General features: G+C 41.6%; 1 protein-coding gene across 1 annotated transcript in view; it reads right to left on the bottom strand.

The window, feature by feature from the left end:
* Window positions 1–12,108, bottom strand: part of HEG1 (heart development protein with EGF like domains 1) — a 78,305-nt gene extending 66,197 nt beyond the window's left edge. The window contains exons 1-3 of the mRNA XM_023728784.1: window positions 11,501–12,108; window positions 9,458–9,754; window positions 917–1,270 (exon numbers count right to left, since the gene is read on the bottom strand). Coding sequence (XP_023584552.1) covers window positions 917–1,270; window positions 9,458–9,754; window positions 11,501–11,681 — 832 coding nt within the window. The 5' untranslated portion in view covers window positions 11,682–12,108. The remainder of the gene's footprint in view (window positions 1–916; window positions 1,271–9,457; window positions 9,755–11,500) is intronic.
* Between the last annotated feature and the right edge of the window lie 8,426 nt (window positions 12,109–20,534).

Raw genomic sequence — 20,534 nt, 5'->3', positions numbered from 1 at the left:
TTGTCATAGAAAAGAAAAAAAAGCCACCATTACACGGATGTGAAAGAGAATCCCCAACACCTGAGTAGTGATTCCTTTCTAAGAATAGATTCCCTTTGCCAAGGAAACCTGTACAGCGTTTGTTACGTGTATAACCGGACACGTATTTTCATACTCTAATTATTTCAAGACAAGTCAGTGATATTCAAATAAAAAGGTGGTGAAGAAGGAAGCTGGGGTTCAGTGCTTTTAAATATGTGCAAAGTGGCAGAGTTACTTACGGCTTGAGAGTTTTCTTCTCTTTCCCCTAAAAAGTGGTCAAGGGAGTAAGTGCGTCGTTAAGTCTAGCAAATACGATATGCATAAATATACCTCATGGTCAGAAGTACTTCTTTAAAGCAGTTCTGATACTGGAAAAGATTATTCTAATTCTGAAATATAGTGAAATAAAATCAACTATAGGGAGTAAACAAAAATCATGGATTTGGGGAATATATTTATATCTGTTTTATTTGTAAAGACGATCCATACGTAAAACAACAGAAGGTCATTTTAAAGAGCGGGCTGGCTCTCACTATGAAGACGATGCTGCGGAGTGAAAAGAAGGTGGAACCAGCAGGGAGAGCCCCAAGGCTGAGGCGTCAAGTCTGTTGTGAGTGAGCTGAGTGACGCTGCACTCATTACTCAACTCCTCTGAGCCTTCGTGTCCTCATCTATAAAAAGGAAGGAGGACTGATACCTGTTTGGCTTACTGCACAATGGTCTCCTAAGGATGAAAATCAAAATGCAATAATGCGGTATAACAGATGAAGGAGCTGGTGTTATCTTAAGAATATGCTTTTCTTTAGAGATTGCAAATGGTCTTGAAGCAACCTCTTAAGAAAATTCAACTATTTAAAAACATTCATAACAGATCAAGTAAAGGTTGAACACTTACTTGGAGAATCACTTTGCCAAAATCCCACTGAGATCTTGGAAGATGTAAGTTCCAATCTATTTTCTGGTGACGGCTCAATGAACTCTCCACTCTCTAGAGTCCCAGTTACTCTACCGTTCCTTGTTGATTCCTCTACAGAGGGTGAAGAATGGACTGATGCTGAAGTGGTAGCAATTTCAGAGTATTCAGGGAAGTGCTCTGTCTCATTTACAGGTCCCAGACTGACAGGTAAAGACTGGAGCGTCCTAGGGACACCATCGGTGAACATGGTGGCATCATGCATACTCTTTGTCTGACTGGCCGAGGGACTGCTGAAGGTAGTGAAGTCACTGAGCTCCATTATACTTCCAGAAGCTAAAATGGATGAAAATAAGCTTCAAAACTCAGAAGTTTAAGAAAATCAGGGAAGTATCTAGATACAAATAATGTTTATTAGATTTTAGTAGATAAATCTAGGGACTGTGATTCAAATGACCACCAAACACATGAAAAGATGCTCAATGTCATTTGCTATCAGAGAGATGCAAATCAAAACCACAACGAGATACCATTTCACTCCCACTAGGAAGGCTAAGATTTAAAAAAAACAAAACAGAAAACAACAAATGTTGGCAAATATGTGGGGAAACTGGAACCATTGTCCATTGCTGGTGGGAATGCAAAATGGTACAGCCATTGTTGAAAACAGTGTGGCAGATCCTCAAAAAAAACTAAAAATAGACTACCATATACCCAGCAATTTCACTGCTAGGTATGTACCCAAAAGACTTGAAAGCAGAGACTTGCACACCAATGTTCACTGCAGCACTACTCATAACAGCCGAAAGGTGGAAACAACCTAAATGCCCATCAACAGATGAACGGATAAACAAAATGTGGTACATGCAGACAATGGAATACTACTCAGACAGTAGGAGAAATGACGTCTTGATACATGCTACGGTATGCATGGAGCTGGAAGACATGATGCTGAGTGAAACAAGTCAATCACAAAAGGACAAATATTGTATAACCTCTGTTATGTAAAAAGACAAGAAAAGGCAAATGTGTAGAGAACAAAGTTTATTAGTGGTTATGGGGTGGGGGGGGAGGGAAGGGGTCAGGAGGGGTTAACGGTGATGGAAATACTGCGTTGATTAAGGGTGGGGTTGCACAGCCGATTATTGTAATTGCTGTCAGTAAGTTGTACACCTGTAAAAAGTTGAATTGGCAAAAGCTGTGTGATAGATGTATTTACAACAATGACAAAAAAAAAAAAAAAAGAGCAGCTGCTGAGGCTGCTTATGTACAACCGAAAACCTCATAGGATTTAGTTCCTTGGTTTGGAGGCTTAGGGTCATGGTTTCATGGGACATCCCAGTTAATTGGCCTAATAACATGTATAGTGCTTCCGCTCTACCTTCTAGTTCATTGCATAGTGCCTGGGGTCTTAAAAGCTTGCAAGCAGCCATCCAAGGCACAACAATTGGTCTCTATTAGCCTGGAGCAACAAACGAAGAAGGAGAGTCAGGAACAGGGGGAGGAAATGGAATGTGTGGCTAATTGCCTCCATGAATAACTGCCTCCTTTGCCATGAGACCATACCCAGATGGTGCCCAACTACCATTACTGAACATTTCGATCAAAGACTCTATAGAAGAATCCTGATCAAAAGGGGAAAAATGCAGAACAGAATTTCAAATTCTCATGGACTCTAGACTTCCTGGAGCCAGGAAGGTTGGATGAACCGCTGAAACTATTGCTCTGAGATAATCTTTAAACCTTAAACCAAAAATATCCCCTGAAATCTTCTTAAAACCCAACAATAGTTTAGCTTAACTAGTAAAGAATATCTGCCTTGAGTATTATGCTCTTTTAAGATCTATCTATATGGGATCAAATTGACAACAGCAACTCAAAAGATTAGACAGGAACCTCAGGGGGCAGTGAGTTTATGTTAATGGGGGAGGAATAACTCAGAGAAGGAGGGTGAATGGTCACACAACTTGAAGAATGTAATCAATGCCACTGAATTGTACATGTAGAACCTGTTGAACTGGTGTATGTTTTGCTGTGTATATTCTAAACAAAAGCAACAAAATAAATAAAAAAAATTTTTAAATCTAGGGACTGTGGACCTAGTATAGAAATAAACATTTGTGCAATCAGGACACGCTCATTTACTCTCTCCTCGCTAGCTCTGATTCTCAGAAGCTAAGTAGAGAAGCAGTGAGGTCATTTACCAACCACAGTGAAGATTTTGTGCTCAAGCTAAAAGGCAGATGGGAGAAAGACACTTTATATATTATTTGCCTTGGTTTCTATAGAGGAAGGTGAACACTTCTACTTCTGAATTCCACATTATAGCTTAAATAGGACAGACCCTCATGATGAGGCACAGGGTGATTTTCGTTGTTTTTCGTTTTGTTTTAGCAGCATAATTCTTTTATTCAAATGCTATTACACATTAAAACCCAATCTATCAAATGAGTAAAAGTGGGCCTGTTCTAGGGTCCCCACTCCCAGGTCACCACTGAGGAGGTCTAGGGCTTTGCAGAACATAGCTGGAACACTACTGACCCAGAAGGATAATTCCCAGCCTAGTCACCATTAAGGACTCTAGTATTCCCTACCTCAGGGCCACAATAAACCTTATGTTTTGAGTGACTATAAACCAAACTACATTTATTAAGTTAACAGAGCTTCTGATCAGCAGGAGATACTCATTGCTGCCCCACTCCCATTGCCGTTGAGTTGATTCCGACTCATAGTGACCCCATAGGACAGAGTAGAACTGCCCCATAGGGTTTCCAAGGCTGTAAATCTTTACGGAAGCAGACTGCCATATCTTTCTGACGTGGAGCGGCTGCGGGGTTCGAACTGCCGACCTTTCAGTTTGCAGCTAAGCGCTTTAACCACTGTGCCACCTGGGTTCCTTGTTGCCTCATTAATTTGATTTAATTCCATCCATAAGCACATAGGCTTCATTATTTTAGTTAGCCTCATTCTCAACACTATATACTGCTTCAACTGGCCCCTAAGAGACCAAGGACTTCAGGTTGGGAAGAGTTTTTCAACACTTTTAGAGATGGACGGTAGTCACTGAACACCTGTCAAGAACTTCAAGAATTAACTTATACACTACTGGTCAAAATCCACACTCTGCTCTGTAGGTGACTCACTGAAGGCTCCCTTCCAGAAAGAACTTTCCCAAAGGACACCCTGAGAACTGACCTCAGGGGAGCACACCGAGATTCTCCTCCAAAGGGCTGTTAGTTCCTAAGCCAGGAGCCAGCTGCAGGAAAGGTCGGTGAGTGGACAGAGGCATGGCTGGCAAGTTTCAAAGGCAAGAAAAGAGGATGATTTGTTTTTTTCTTTTAAGGGAAAAATGACAAAAAGTACTCTACACGTATATAATGAAAGGCTTCAAGCTGTTAATTATGACCCAGAAAAGGGAAGAAGGAAGTGGTCATTATAAACTGTTCTCTGAAGACCATTTCTATGTACAGTTGTGGCCAAAAGCACAAATAAATATCAGCTAGAGAGAGGAAACAAAAAGGCTCCTCTTACTCTTGAACAAAATCGATAGAACCAGCCATACCCAGCGCACAGCCTGCAGCTCTGGTCACTGGACCTTAACAAAGACAAAATGAACAGAGGTGATCCATAAAGCAAGCGTCTGAAACAAATGACTAGAAAGGCCTGGACACAAAAGCAGAGTCCCAGGCTATCCAATCCTATTTAAAAAACAAAAACAAAACTAACAAATATACACAAACCTTTTGAGTATAAAAAGGAAAAATATTATTGTTAGCATCGTTCAGTCGATTTCAACTCATAGTGACTCCATGTGACAGAGTAGAACTGCCCCATAGGGTTTTCTAGGCTGCAGTCTTTATGGAAGCAGACTGCCAGGTCTTTCTCCCACAGAGCCACTGGGTGAGTCTGAACCTCTGGTCTTTGGGTTAACAGCTGAGCACCTATTCCTTGTGCCACCAGGGCTCACCAGAAAAGATTTATTATACATATTCCCAAATCCTCACTCAACCACTTAGCTTCTCAGACCTAACCTAGAGTTGTCTTTTGCATCCACCAAATTCCAACCTCATCAGATTGCTGGGTGTTCTTTGAAAACACTTTTGTTTCCAGTAAACTGCATGATTTCATTCATTCAATGCTCCCACCAAAACACACGGACAGTTATGTTGGACTCAGCCTGAATATCTCACGCTTGTTCACCTCCAGTGGTTTTAGCAAATCAGTGACCACGAAAACACAGTCACAAAAGTCCAAGATGCTGAAAGTCACAAAAGACAAATTATTATGTTTTCCCTGACCTGGAGAGCTCTGCAGAACATTGCTTCATCTCATTGCCCAATTGCGATGTGCCAGGCATTGTGCTAAATACTTTATACGCATAATCTCAGCTAATTTCATAGTAAAACATTGAAATGGGTGTGAATACTTCTGTAGAGTTGGTGTGTCTTAGTAAAAGGAGTAAACCTCTGGTCAAACCCATCTACCATCACCACTTATACTAGTAAATGAATGCCAGCTAAATAAAACCAAGGGGGAATTTACTATGTTTCTAATCAAGAGGCCAGCATTGTTGATTATTTAATAATTGCCCTTCCTTGCTCATTTCTACCCTTGAATCAGCCATTCAAATGGAAAAAAAAACAAAAACAAAAAACAGCTACCATTTGGGAGCAGAAACAAGCCAGGTTCCTGAATCTTTATAACAGGAGGTGGGAAGAATGCCTATTCATCTGCTAAAAGTATATGGGTCACTCTCCAAGCACAACACCCAACACTGGACCCTCATGCATACATCGAATGCTCAACCTTGACTCAACTGCTATCCAGAACTTGCCAAAATTATAGCTGATGCAGCTGATATTTGAGAAAGATATGTTACATCAACAACCTTCTGAGATTTATTTATTTATTTATTTATTTTTTTTATGTTCTCTCCTTTTACAAAGTGAAATCACCACAAAGCAATTGACCCGGACCACATTAGCACAGCTACCCTCAGAAATACTTTCCTGAGTTGAGATCCACTATTTCGCCCTCAGCTCCTTTTGGAGATCTATAGAAGTGATCAGCTTTTAGAGAACATGAGCACAATTTCCAAAAAATGGCAATTGAAGGCATTGTCCATTATGATCTTCATTGTTCCTTACATGAATATTCCTTGTAGAATGTAGTGCTCACAAAGCACTTATGCCTATGGATAAAACCATATGCTTTCTTTATCTGACAACAATCGCATGCTCCACCTAGCTTCCCTTTATGCCCTCGTTTCCAGGAAGCTCAGTGCTAAATTTAGTGCCCAATTGTAGCCACTCTCACACAATTCAATGTACACATATCTCTTTTCGCCTTCAAAAGAGAGATTTTTTTCCTGTTTGTTGCTTCATTTACTACCCCCCGCCCCAATGATCAAATAGTACATGTTCATGATAAAAAATATAGAAAGTACAGAAAGATGTAAAGCAGAAAGAAAAAATTTCAAAAGGTTTCCAATCCCTTTTATAAATCTGTTTTAGTTGCCTGATCCTATACCTGCTTTAATAGTGTAAGGCAAACCATTTCTTTCTGGAAGCAGGCGACTCCTGGTTTCCCCAGCCTCAGAAGATGCTGTGTTGTGTAGCAGAGTGCGGGGTGAAAGGACACACAGAATACAAAGGCTGAGTGTATTTGGAATAACAGATGCTGGAACTAGAAAGGGTCTTTAAGATCCTCTGGTCTAGTCCCCTCATATTAACAAACAGGGACCTTGTTTGTCAGCCTCGTCCACCTCGTGCCAGGCTCTTGGACAGCCATCCTAGCTCTCATTACGTGACGAACATCACTAATCTGACTGGTCTGAGGGCTGGGACTTTCACTGGGTCACATTTACTAGTAGATGGAATGGCCAAGTGTCCAAGGCACGAGCCCACACTACGTTCCCTCCTCCCTCCCGTGCTTCCGTAGAGCTGCTTGGCTGGGTCGGGATGACTCTGGGTCTGCATTTGGCAAGTCCTGCCAGCTCTCTCTCTCAGCACTCTAGCCCACAAGCCTAGTTCCTATATCAGGTAGTAACATCTCAAGATTTAGATTTAAGGGGAGGCAGAAGGTTTACCGGAGTCCCTGGGTGGCGCAAATGATTAAGCACTCAGCTACTAACCAAAAGGTTGATGGTTTGAGTCCACCCAGAGACACCTCAGAAGAAAGGCCTGGTGATCTACTTCCGAAAGATCACGGTCATTGAAAACCCTGTGGAGCGCAGTTCTACTCTGACAAACATGGGGTCGTTGAATCAGAATTGACTTGATAGCAATAGGTTTGGTTTTAGGAGGTATACCAAAGCTCTGTTTAGGGAGTTAGCGGGTGCTAGCCCAGCTTAAGGCCTTGGTGGCGCAGTGGTTAAGTGATAGGCTGCTAACCAAAAGGTTGGCGGTTTGAATCCACCAGCCGCTCCTTGGAAACCCAATGTGGCAGTTCTACTCTGTCCTAGAGGGTCGCTATGAGTCGGAATTGACTCGACAGCAATGTTTTTTTGTTGTTGTTATTAGCCCAGCTTAAAAATAAAGCAGAACTTTAATATGGCTTCAGTTTCTTGTGCAAGTCTTGTCAGGGATCTCCACAAGGAAGATCCTGGATCCTCCCACTTATACTCCCATCTAACAGCGCCCAAAGCCTTCTCCACAATCTAAGAGGGAGGTGGGACCTGACCTGGAATAGAAAACCCAGTTCACAAAGAAGGAAGAGAAAATGCTTAGTAAAAGACTCAAAGAATATGGAAGATATGGTAGAACTATCCAATAATTAAAAGTATACAGTTCTAAAAGGATGAATGCCCAAAGAATTTTAGGACAAATTCTTTTTTTAAGGTTGAAAAATATAGGTGAATACATAGCAGAATCCAATAAAGTTGGAAACATGGGCTGATTTTCAAATACACCACATTAGTGGGTTGAATTTAAATTGTACGTATTAAATGACCCTCACCAGAATCAACGTGTAGCTGCCTAGAAAATGCTTCCTTCCCACTGTTTAGTAAAGCTGGTTGTAAATCACTGAACCACAGAACTTCGGAGCTGGAAAGGATCATAGCTTTTATCTAATCCAACCAGTGTTTGTGAATAATCTTAAAAAGCAATCTCCTAAAAACATGAATCATAAATTATATAAATTATATCTACATCCAGTCAGCAAGAAACTGTATACAGGGTATATAGAAGAGGTACTGGTTAACTTAAAAATAGGATTTACAGAAAGGACCTCTGGATTTTTTGCTTGGATGACATAAACCCAAATACCTAGCCTTGCAAAGTACTTCTAAAAACCTCTGACCTATAAAACTTTGGAAATGGCAATCTCTAAAACAACCTAACCCCTATTTCCCAGTAATATTTCCAGCCCTCTCTGTCCTCTCCCTGCAGCATGGGGAGGAAAACAAGCACAGACTCTGAATAAAACCTCAGGGAATAGAAAAGACAGGCAATTCCCAACACTCTCTTTGTCCCCCGGCTGTATCTGCCTTGTGAAGGTATTTGGGCACATGCTAATCCCCATTCCTTTTCAACTCGACCTTGTTCTCAGGCAGTGGGGAATAGAAGAGAAGTAATAGATCCAGCCAGTGCCCTCAAGAGAATTACAATCTACCTGGGCAGACAAGGTATTAGATAACCAAGAGTTACAAGGTGTATTGCACAGTCTGTAAATCACTGAGGATCAGGGGAGTTGAAGAAAATTTCCATGGAAATGGAATACTTGCGCTGAGGCTTAAATGATGGGTAAGAATTGGATTGGCAGAGAGGAAGAAGAGTATGCCACGGCTGCAGTTCCTAATACAATGCCCTGCCAACATCTGCACTGAGTTGTTTTTTGGTTTTCTGTAGAAAAACGTGTACTCACATTTTCTTTGCAATTGAAGGAAACATTTTTGCAGTCATGGAGACGAACTAACAGTTTAACTCCTAATCAAATGATATAATGCCATTATTCCAGCCATGGTCTCTTGTCTAAGAATAAAATCAGATGCCATTGAGTTGATTGTGACTCATGGCGATCCCTTGTGTGTCAGAGTGGAAGTGTGTGCTCCGTGGGGTTTCCAATGGCTGATTTTGGGGAAGTGGATCACCAGGACTTTCTTCTGAGGTACCTCTGGGTGGACCTAAACCAACCTTTTGGTTAGCAGCTGAGCACATTAACCGTTTGTGTTTGCACCACCCAGAGACTCCTGTCTAAAAATACACACCAATAACAATTAGTCTCTGTTGTGTGTCTATGCAGGTATATGTTGGGGATGGGGGTACAGAAAACAGGGGGTTGGCAGACAGAAAGACCTACAGTAGTCACCAGGCCAACTATTATTTTCCTTCTTATGCAGTTAAAGAAAACCTATTTTTAAGGTGAACTTCAACACTAGGACACATATGCAGGTAGTACTTTTCCATCAAATATTTTGCATTACAGTGATGACAGTTTCCCCGAGCCTCCGTTCTGAGTTTGCAGCGAGCTAGCTGTACCCATCTATTTATTTCCATTTCAACTGGGGATGAGATAACTCACATGAATGGTCTGAGGGAGGGGTGTAAGCTGGAGTCCTGGAGAAATGCAGCGAAGAGAGCTCTGGACCCCAGGAGTTGCTCTTCCTAGAGAATGTGGTCGGTTCTCCCATCTCCAAAGCAGGAAGAGAGGACTGGCTCAAAACAGACGCGGCAGCCACCTGAGGGTGCAGAGTCGCTTCTTCTGGAAGACCCTTTTCCCTGGCCAGGGAGCCCTGGAGTGTTCCACTCTCCGTTTGAGAAGCGGCAATCCATTCTTCTGACTCTGAACTGTTGGATGAGAAGCGAAGCTTTTCCAAGGCTGAAACCAGACGGCAACAATTAACGTTCTGCCAGTGGACTTCCAAATGTTTTAACAATCTTTTAGTGGGCTCAACGCTGACCTCTACAAAATGTGTAGCCATGGAAAGAAATTAGGAGCAATTATTCATTCTAAGGAACATTAAGTCCTGAAAGGGAGATCACAAACCAAGACAAGGACTGTTTTGGGATCCCATTAAGCAAAGACTTTGCATTCTGTAGTAAAATTATCAGAAAAGGGGCATACTGGAGCTAAGCATCAGATGATGCAGGTTGTTCCTGGGTGGCGCAAATGGTTATGCACTTGACTACTAGCCAAAAGGTTGGCAGTTCGAACCCACCAAGAGGCACCTCGGAAGACAGGCCTGATGATCTGCTTTCGAAAAGTCCGTCTTGAAAACCCTATGGAGCACGGTTCTACTCTCACACATGGGCTCACCAAGAGTCGGCATCGACATGATGACAGCTAACAACACCATCAGATGATATGGCATTGGAGATCAGATTCCGGTCATCATGGCTCATCACCCACATTCCACAAAGTGGGTCCCAGACTTTGCTTGACATTAACACAAACAAAACTTTCACCAGCAGCACGACCAATGCAATAGGCAGCATCATGTGCGGCGATTGTAAGCTCTGCATCCATCCTTCATGGATGGAGCACAAAATACCCTCATATGTCTTCTGCACAGAATGAGTTCCTGACCAGCCTCCTATCACTAGAGTGTGAATCTTGGAGTCCACTCTGATGCCTGCATCTTCTACTTTCAGACCGTTACCAAGTCCACCAATTTTCCTTTGTGAACTCTCTCTTTACCAACCACTTCCTCTCCATCCCTGCTGTCCCTAGGCCATACCTCAGCATCTGAGATCTGGGTGTGGATTTCTGTGTCTTCCTGGGTGGTCCCCCTGACTGCAAGTTCCCTCCCCACCCGACCCCTCCAGCCTCAAATATCCTGTGCATGACTGCCGGGCAAATCCTCCCCAAAACTGCTTTAATCATGTCACTCCCTTGTTCAAAAACCTTCCATGACTCTTCCTAGCCCATCAAATCTAAACTGCCTGGTTTCCAAAGTCCTCCATGACCATCCCTAACCCCATCCACACGACTGTATTTGCCAACGCTCCTCTCCCAGCACAACTAACGTCCTCTCCCAGGGGAGGCTGCTGGACTTGCTGCCCCAAAAGAGGCCACATTTCTCTTTCTCTCCTCTGTACCTTCATCCACATTGTTGGGGCATCCCACTCGTCAGACACCCCTCCTGCGTGGCTCAGATACACACACTTAGGCTCAAATCCCAGCTCTGAAACCTGCTAGATGTTAGATCTCTTAGCAAATCTGTACCTTCATCTGGTCTGTACTTGCAGCTTAATGAACTACCCACCAAAAACCAAGCCCACTGCTGTCAAGTCAATTCCGACTCATAGCGACCCTGTAGAACAGAGTAGAACTGCCTGATAGTGTTTCCAGGCTGTAAATCTTTACGGAAGCAGACTGCTATACCTTTCTACCACAGAGCGGCTGGAGGGTTCAAACTGCCAACCTTGGGTTGGCAGCCGAGCACTTAATCACTGTACCACTAGAGCTCCAGTAATTAACTACAGCACATCACAAATGGAGCCTAAGTCACAGGTCTGGTCCACTCCAACCCAGGACCCTTGGGAGGGGGGTAACAGTGGTGGAATTTTGTTTTCCATGAGTGGACACACATGAGTGAAATGAGCGTCATCAGCACAAACTCACCTGAGGTGTTCTGGGAATTCAGAGCTGTTGCTACCTCAGGTGAGCCCCCAGCAGGGGAAATGGTGAAATCTGTTCCACTTGGAGAGTCAGATCGTCCTCCAGTATTTGCTGTTTCAGTCAGTGGAGTAAAGTTTTCTGGAGCATCCGAAGAAGCATGGCTCTTTCTGGGGGTCTGAACCATCACAGGCTCTTTGGAGACCACTGCTGAAAAGTTTACTTGACCCTGATAAAAGGTGATGTTTTCTAAGTGGGGTTCAGTGTTACTTTCTGGCCAATGGGTCCTGACAGCAGCTGAAACAATGAGAAAATGGATTAGTGAGATCTTGCTGGCTTCTGAAAGGAAAAGTAAACTTTCCGCAAAGACATATCAGTACAGAAATGGATTCATGTAAAATAATTTCATCTTTCTTTAATTCCTCCATTAATGACTCCTGCAATGCAGTGGAAGAAACTATGGAGTGACAACACAGTATACAATCCAGTTTTGTAGTGGGTGCAATACATGATGAAAATTAATAGGAAGAGATTAACACGGGGCTCAAGGAAGAGCACCTGAACCTGTGGTGCCTGGGCAGGCTCACAGAAGGACACGGGAGAGGCAGGTCCCGTTGGAGAGATGGGGAAGCACTTCACGAGCGCCAAGGCTGTGAGGAGCTGTGCCCTCTGAGGTGGTAAGGCAACACCTAATCCTGAAGACTATTCTTATAGGCAGGAGGCAGGGCATGAACAACTTCTGGTGAGGCATGAGAAAGACTTGGCAATATTGCTAAAACCTCAGTGATGTAAACACTTTTGATGTAGTAACTTCATTTTCTTTGAGTTTATCCTAAGGAAATACTTAAGAATGCGGACAAAGATTTTGCTGCATGGATGCTCATTATGGCATTGTTTACACTAGAAAAGAAAAAAAGAAGCAAAGAAAGAAGAAAAAAAATTACAATAGAATATACATCGGCTACGTTATATCCATATGAAAAGAAGAGCACATGCTCATTAAAAATGATGTTATATAAGAATAAAGAAAGATGTTCTAGAAGGATTGAGTTAAAGCAACAGGCTTCAATATAGAATTCAGGGTGTGACCCCATTTTTGCACAATAAATAACGAAAGTAACATTAGCAAATGTGTATTGAATTTTTACTATGTACGTGCCAAACACTGTTTTAAGTGCTTTATGAGCATTAATTCACTTAATCGTTGCGCAAGTCAGAGATAGGTGGTATTAGCATCCCCATTTTATGTATGAGGCCAAGGAGGCACAGAGAGGTCAACACCTTGTCCAAGTCACACAATTAAAAAGCAACAGAGCCAGGACTCCACCAGGCAGCCTGCTCCAAGCCCAGCCCCGCTCCTCTCAGCTGTGCTCAGCGGGAAGAATAAAGTGCTGGAGAGGAGCTGTAGGATGGATTCTCCCATGCCTTCTAATTTTCAGTTCAGGGGTGCTGACAAAATGTTGCATATGAGTATGGACATGCAGTTTATAAATCAGGAATGCATTTATATTAGAAAATATGTTTAAATGATCATTTTACTTCCATCACCAACAAGATGACAGTAAAGAGGACATTGGTTCAAAGTGTTCTGAGGATGAAGTTAAAGTTGAGGGTTGAAAGTGTGTGTAGAGAAAATCATCTGGAGTATCAAGTGTCATATGCGAAGGCAAGGGGCTTAGAGTCAAAACAGGTGGGTGGGATGCCCAAGTCCAACCGCAGAAAGTCATCCTGCAACTTGGGAGAAGCCTGCACCCAGCCAGCCACAGTTTGGAAGCAAAAGGTGGATGTGCCAGGCCCCTGGAAGGTAACACCAAACACAGAGAGCATTCTAAGACCACATCCAAACTACCATGGAAGGAAATGTGAAATGTGTGTGCTTACTGGGAGACCCTGAGTCTAATGAGTGTCTCGAGAGAGCAAGGATGAGGACAAGAACCATTCGAAGTGATTACTGATTACATGGCTCCTTGAAAAACTCATTCTTATTTCCCCATCTGAGAACAAGATTTCTCTTTCTGCTCAGGATCCAGAACTACAGGCACTGTTGAGAAACCTCTGCAGCAAAGAATGAAGTCACTTCTATCTATACAAAAACCAAAAACCAAACCAAATCCACTGCCATCCAGTCGATTCTGACTCATAGTGACCTTAAAAAATGGCAAACTATCTCACAGGTAGAGGTTACAGGCAGAATCTACAGTTCAACTCAAAATATCACACACACACACTCCCAAAAGGAATGTGTTACCTTCTAGATCAGCACTGTGTATGAGGTATAGAACGTGAGCCACAAACGGAAGCCACTTGAGTAACCTTAAATTTTCTAGTTGCCACATTTTAAAAGGTAAAAAGAAACATGTGAAACTAATTTTAATAAATATTTTATTTAATCCAACATATCCAAAAATATTATCATTTCAACATGTAATCAATATAAAAAATGTACTCAAATATTTTACATTCTTTTTTTGGTGTTAAATCTTCAAACTCCAGTGCATGTTTTACAATTCAGACTAGTTACATTTTAAGAGCTCAATAACTTCACTGGGTTAGTGGCTACTATACTGGACAGTAAGGTTCTAGACCAATGGTTCTCAACATTTTCCCCATTCCAGTCCAATCTCACGGAAGCAGTGGCTCACCTGTTTGGGAGGGAGGAGCTAGTGATTAGAAAAACTTCCACAGGAGATTCTGATAAAATTTCCTAAGGGAATTCTAAAAGCCCTTCAGCATTACTGTTGTTGATGTCTCCTGTCCTGTTTCCTGCAGGTGATAATAAACAGAAGCTTCCTGGTTGAGGAGGGAAATTGTCCAGGCACCTGGGCTGTTCTGGTGCCCAGGCCTAGACAGGCAAGGCCCAAACTTCGCTAGATACAGGACGTGGAGGGAGAGAGTCTAGTGCAACCACGAAGTCCATTAATTTCAACTTGAGACCCTGAGATTATGGACAGCAGTGACCTGTAGGGCAAGTTCTCTGTACTTCCTATCTGAGCTACAAAAGTTCCTCATGCAGAGAAGGTGAAGGGGTTTGAAGACTACTTCTCTATCTTCTTGGTTAACTGGGCACAATGAGAGAAATTATTCTCAAAGGAAGTCAGAAAAAAATGATTGTACAGAGGCAGAAGAAGAGACTCAAAACCCATGCCCCAAACCTGGGAAGCCTTGAGCAAAGGGAAGGCAATGAAACTTAGCTCTATCACAGCCTTAAGACAAGTGTGAGACTCAGCCACTGGTGAGTGTGGCTGGGCCTTTGAGGAAGCAGCGACGTCCCCTTCTTCAGGAAACAAGGAGTGAGTATCCCAGACCTAGTCAGTTCAAGCAATTCTACTGCAGTCTCCAAGAGGAAGAGAATGGTCATGTGCAGAAAGGACATGGCTAACTCTGAACCACACTCTCTCTCAGAAGAGTGAACTAAAGTTGTAAGAGATTAAAAAATATATATATATTATAAACAAATTCAAAGGCAGACAATTGTTTTGCAGTATCTTAAATAATTTTCTTCCACCGCAAACAACTAAAAATGCTGAATACAATATTTTAAAAAAATATTTCTAAATGCATTGTTGAGCTGACAAGAAATCTAATCTTTTGAGGACAAAAATGAACCAAGTGCAGGAATTCAGAGAGGTAAGCTAACTTTAAAGCTAGTAGCTTCCTTGGGGGCATCCTTTCAATGTTTGTGACCTTGAACTTCTGTTCTGATGGCATGGAAGGCAGGAGAAGGGAAACAAAACTCTCAAGGAGGGAGTCTAAAAGAAAACCCATGTATAAAGCTAGGACCCCAATGGACTGTACCTTGAATGTAAGGCAAATTGAAACAAATCTGTCCTGCAGAAGGCGATAGCAAGGAAACCTGGCCCTTCAATCTTGGTTTTAGGTGAAAGAAAAAATAAATCTCACCTGAGAATTTGTAATCATGTGGGTGTGCAGCATAATTTGACATGACCTGTGTGGTCTAAACCTCAAGCTGAGGATATACTTATCAAGTGGTCCTGAACCTCGTTCATCTTTCAGCATAAAAACCTCCAAATTATACACTTTAGATAATGAATGATATAATTCATATATCATAAAATTCACCATTTAAAGTGCATAATTCAGAGGTTTTTATGTTGAAAGATTCACAAGGTTCAAGACCACTTTTAAGTATATATGTGTGTGTGTATATATATATATAAATACCTACACCTCACTTATTCAGTATCTCGTTATGCAACATTTCCCATTTATGACAATATAAAAAATATACTATCTGACTATTTTGCACATTAACAACGCAGCAGGCAAGGCAGCAACAGCTATAGAGCATCCCTTCCCTCAAGGAGGGTCTCTGGGCGGCCTCTAGGAAGCTGGGCCATGCTGCCCTTCGCCCTCCACGCCTTCCTGCTGGTGGGCACTGTGTCCAGCTGCTGCACGGGGCCAGCATCCTCCATGGCTATCGCCTCTGGGCGCACACGCAGGAAGCACGGAGCCAGCGGGGCACCTGTTCTGGGTTCCCAGCTCCTATGCGGCCTGAGCCCTGGAGCTCAAAACTGCTGTGGGAAGGGAAGAGAGGAAAGAAAGAGGCATCAAGAGGGTGTTTGGAAGAAATGCATGTGAGTATAATGACATCCCAAAGTGAGCAGAACTGGGCCTGAAGTCTCCGCCTCAGTGGAGCCCATTGCTCTTGCTCAGCCAGGCTCCCAGCACCCAGCAGGAAGCCAGGCCCAGACGGCAGAGCAGGCTCCAGGACTGTAAATGCAGGGCTTGTAGCGGTGGGAGTGGAGCCCTGGAGGCAGCTCTGCAAGGGAAGCTCTGACCCAGCACAGGAGGAAGGTGAAGTGGTTAAGCCATGGGCCCTCCAGTCACACAGCCTGGCTTTATCCAGCTTTCTCTCCTCCAAGCCTCCTTCTCCAGAGGAATAATCCATAACTGGACTTGTCACAGTGATGAGTACATCAGTAAATCTTAGCTGTTATTATTTCTATGATCATATTTTCTGAATTAAAAAAATCAGATAAGCGAATGGGCTGAAAACAGAAAAAAAAATCCTCCATTTTCACATAACACTGATTTTCACATAAAGATCTGGTCTTTGGAACCTAACCATGTCAATAAGTGAGGAGTGAGTGTATATATACATAAAATAAATGGGAAGCGAAGTGCTCCTGATTGGTAGTGCCTCCAGGAACCTAGCAGAAACAAATGGAAATCTTCCCTAGATGAACATACCTTCAACCCAATTTTATCAGTTACTGACAAAATTCTAAGGATAAGAGATCACAGTCAAAAATCACAAAATATAGAAGAAAACAGGGTACCAATAAGCAAAAGTCAGCAGAAACAACAGGGAGCAAAATCAGATTGGCAGAGATATCAAATACTGGAATTATCAGACAAAGAATACAAATATACCCAAAAAAAAAAAAAAAATTGCCATCTAGTTGATTTCAACCCATACTGACCCTGTAGGACAGAGTAGAGCTGCCCCACAGGGTTTCCAAGGCTGTAAATCTTTACGGAAGCAGACTGCCACATCGTTCTCCTGCAGAGTGGTTGGTGGGTTTGCTTAACCACTGCGCCACTGGGGCTCCTAAATAATTATACAACTACTTTAAAAGAAATAAAAGGAATTTGAAAATGAGATTATAAATAATGACCAAGAAGATTTGAAAGAAACCAAAATGGAAATTTTATAAATGAAAAAAAAAAAATTTGAAATTGAAAAACTCAAGAGCATATTGGATATAAATGAAAAGAGAATTAAGCATTAGAAGATAAAAAACAAGAGAATACTCAGAATAGAGCAACAAGAGATAAAGAGATAGACAATATGAAAAAGAGTTTAAGAGACAAGGAAAACAGAGTGAGAAAGCCCAACACACATCTAACTGGAGTTTTAGCAGGAGAGGAAAGAGAGAATGGAGAAGCAGCAATATTCAAAACGTAATGAGTAGGAATTTTCTAGAACTTATGACAAGCATAAATTTTCAGACTAAGGAAGTCCAACAAATCCTAAGAAGTCTAAATAAAAAGAAACCTACATTTGTTTTAGAGTGAAATTGCAGAAAGCCAAAGACAAGATCTTAAAAGCAACCAGAGGCTATTTTACCACAAAAAATATATAAAAAGAAAGAGAGAGAGAAAGAAAAAAGAAAAAAAAGCTAGAGTTAAAAATCACAAATCATCTACAGAAGATGACAAATTAACAGCTGATTTCTCAACAGCAACAATGGAAGGCAAAAGACAGTGGATAAATATTTTCAATGTTCTGAGAGAGCGAAAAAAACACTAGAATTGTGTATGAAGCAAAACTACTTTTCAAAAAATCTTGAGATTATCTTTCAAAATAACACTTTCAGTCAAAATTGAGCTTATCAACCACCTTCATTAAAGGAAATTATAAAGGACTTATTTTAAGCAGAAGAAAAACAATCCTAGATGAAGGAAAGGAGATGCAAGAAGAAATAAGGAGCAAAGAAAATGGTAAATATGTATATAAATCTAAAGAAGCATTGACTTAATAAAATAACAATAATTTCTAATTTGTGTGATTAATCAAACAAGATAGAACAAATCCTGGATAACAACAGCACATAAATTCAGAGGGGCATAATAGGAATCATGCTGCATAGAAGAAAAATAACTTTGAGTTGTGTGAAAAGGGAATTTTAAAGTTTCTCAAGCAGACCTTAAAAAATAAAATAGAATGTATCACTTCCAAGCTGGTAGAGCTTGGAACAATATAAAATTTCCATAGAGAGAAATCAGTGAATATTGCCAAACAACAACAACAAAAAGTAGCAAGATAAGCATGTTGTGGATGTAATTACTAAAAGAATCAGTTAAAAGGGTTGAAAGTTGTTGATTCTGGGGAACAGAAAACGATGGTGATATGGGTGGTCAGCGTTTTTTAGAATAGCCTTACAGAACCTATTTGATTAAACTATGTGTAAATCTGATAAAAATAAACACTAATTTTTTAACAGTTGAAGAATAAACCAGGGGAAATATCTGGAACACATGATAAAAGTTTAGCATCCTTAATACATGAAGAATTTTTTCAAATCCCGAAGATGTATCTCTCATAGAAAAAGAACATGAATGTGCAAATTATAAGAGAAAAATATGAGTGGAGAATAAATACATGAAAGTGTTGCTGGAAAACAAAGAAATACAAACCCAAACTAGATCTTTTTTAATTTTTATCGATCGATCGATTGCCTATCAAGTTGGCAAATGATAATATCTAATGTCAGCGCAGGTACAGAAAATAGACACTTACAATGTTGGTAACTGGCAGTCTTTCTGGTGAGAAACTTAACAACCCATATTGAAAACCTTAAAAACAGGCATTTTTTTTGACCCAGGAATTCCATTTCTGGAAAATTAATTCTAAGGAAATTATTAAGGAAGTGCATGAAGTTTTAAGTATAAGGAAGTTTATCACAGCACTGTTCATGATAATGAAAATTGGAAACAACCTAAATTTCTGCAATAGGGAGTTGGCTAACTTAATTATGAAACAACAAAATTGTAAAGGACTGGCCAAAATACATTAACGATAGAGTTTTAAATATGTATTATGATCACACTATGTTGTAAGTGGAGCCCTTGTAGTGCAGTGGTTAAAAGCTAAGCTGCTAACCAAACGGCTGGCAGTTTGAATCCACCAGCTGCTCCTTGGAAACCCTGTGGGGCATTCTACTCTGTCCTATAGGGTCACTATGGGTCGAAATCCGCTCGACGGCAACAGGTTAGGTTGTAAGTAAAAATTACAAAATGGGATGTACCATATGATCCCATGTTATTAAAAATATGTGTGTTAGAGAAAAAGAACAAAAAAAGGTTGGTATCTTAGTAAGAGGTTCCCAAGACAATCTCTGAAGACATGGAGAAGTGACTTTAATGGGTTTTCTTTGGTCTCCTTAAAGTATTTGAAGTCTGTATTAGTTTCCTACAGCTGCCATAACAAATTTCCACAGATTAGGGGGCTTAAAACAACAGAAATTTATTCTCTCACAGTTCAGCAGGCCAGAATTCTGAATTCAAGGTGTCGGCAGGGTTGGTTCCTGAGGGAGAACCATCCCATGCCTCTCTCCTAGCTTCCGGCGGTTGCTGGCAATCTTTGGTGTCCTTGGCTTGTAGATACATCTGTCCCATCTCTGTTTCCATCTTCACATTGCCCTCTTCTGTGTGTCTACGCCCTCTCCCCTTCTTATAAGGGGCCTACCCTAAAACCAAGATAATTTCATCTCAAGATCCTTAACTAATTACATCTGCAAAAACCATATTTCCAAATAAGGTCAAGCTTCCAAATGAGGTGCTGGTGGCCATGAATTTGGGGGGAACACGATTCAACCCACTACAAAGCAGAAGCCCTTAATACAAAATTGGTTCAAGAAACCTGATAATAATACAGTGGGTAGGTCTGGGCTCCAATGCTGTTTCTGGAATATAAGAATGTGAATGGCTTTTGACTGCATAGTTAAAAGATGGATGATCACTTGTGCCTGGGACTCTTGCCCCCCTGGATGCCCAACTGTCTTCAGTACCAGTCATGGCCACAGATGGCAGCCTGATCAAAGATAGCTGCCCGTGACCATCTCTCCAGGGCAGCTAGAGGCAACAGGACACACCCCTGGTCTATGCTGCTACTTCTGCGCCCTGCTGACACTGGAGACCTGCTGGCTTGTGGTGATACCTCCACCACTTCTCCCCAGTCAGTAGGTACCACAGCTGCCTGGATGGTGAGAAACTACTACCTTTAATGCCCCTCTTTATCTAGGGATCTTTCTCTTTCTTCCCTTCCAGGTATTAGGAACACGGGAGATAACATAAAAAAGCTGCTTTGTTTTGTTCATACCTTGTAACTCTGTTCTCTAGGTAAAGGGCATCTCATGTAGAAGGAAGAGAACCTGCTTCCAGCTCCATGGCTGCATCTAGAAATCTAGTACTTACTAAGAAAGGCAGTGGCTAAACTTCTGGCCCCAACACTTACATACCCTGTGATCCTAGGCAAGATACATACTTTTTTTGCGCCTTGGCTTCTTCATCTGTA

The sequence above is a fragment of the Trichechus manatus genome, unplaced genomic scaffold (genome assembly GCF_000243295.1).
Source record: "Trichechus manatus latirostris isolate Lorelei unplaced genomic scaffold, TriManLat1.0 scaffold00026, whole genome shotgun sequence".
Lineage (NCBI taxonomy): Eukaryota > Metazoa > Chordata > Mammalia > Sirenia > Trichechidae > Trichechus > Trichechus manatus.
Note: the sequence above shows the minus strand (reverse complement) of the source record. Positions and strands in the feature narration are given on the sequence as shown.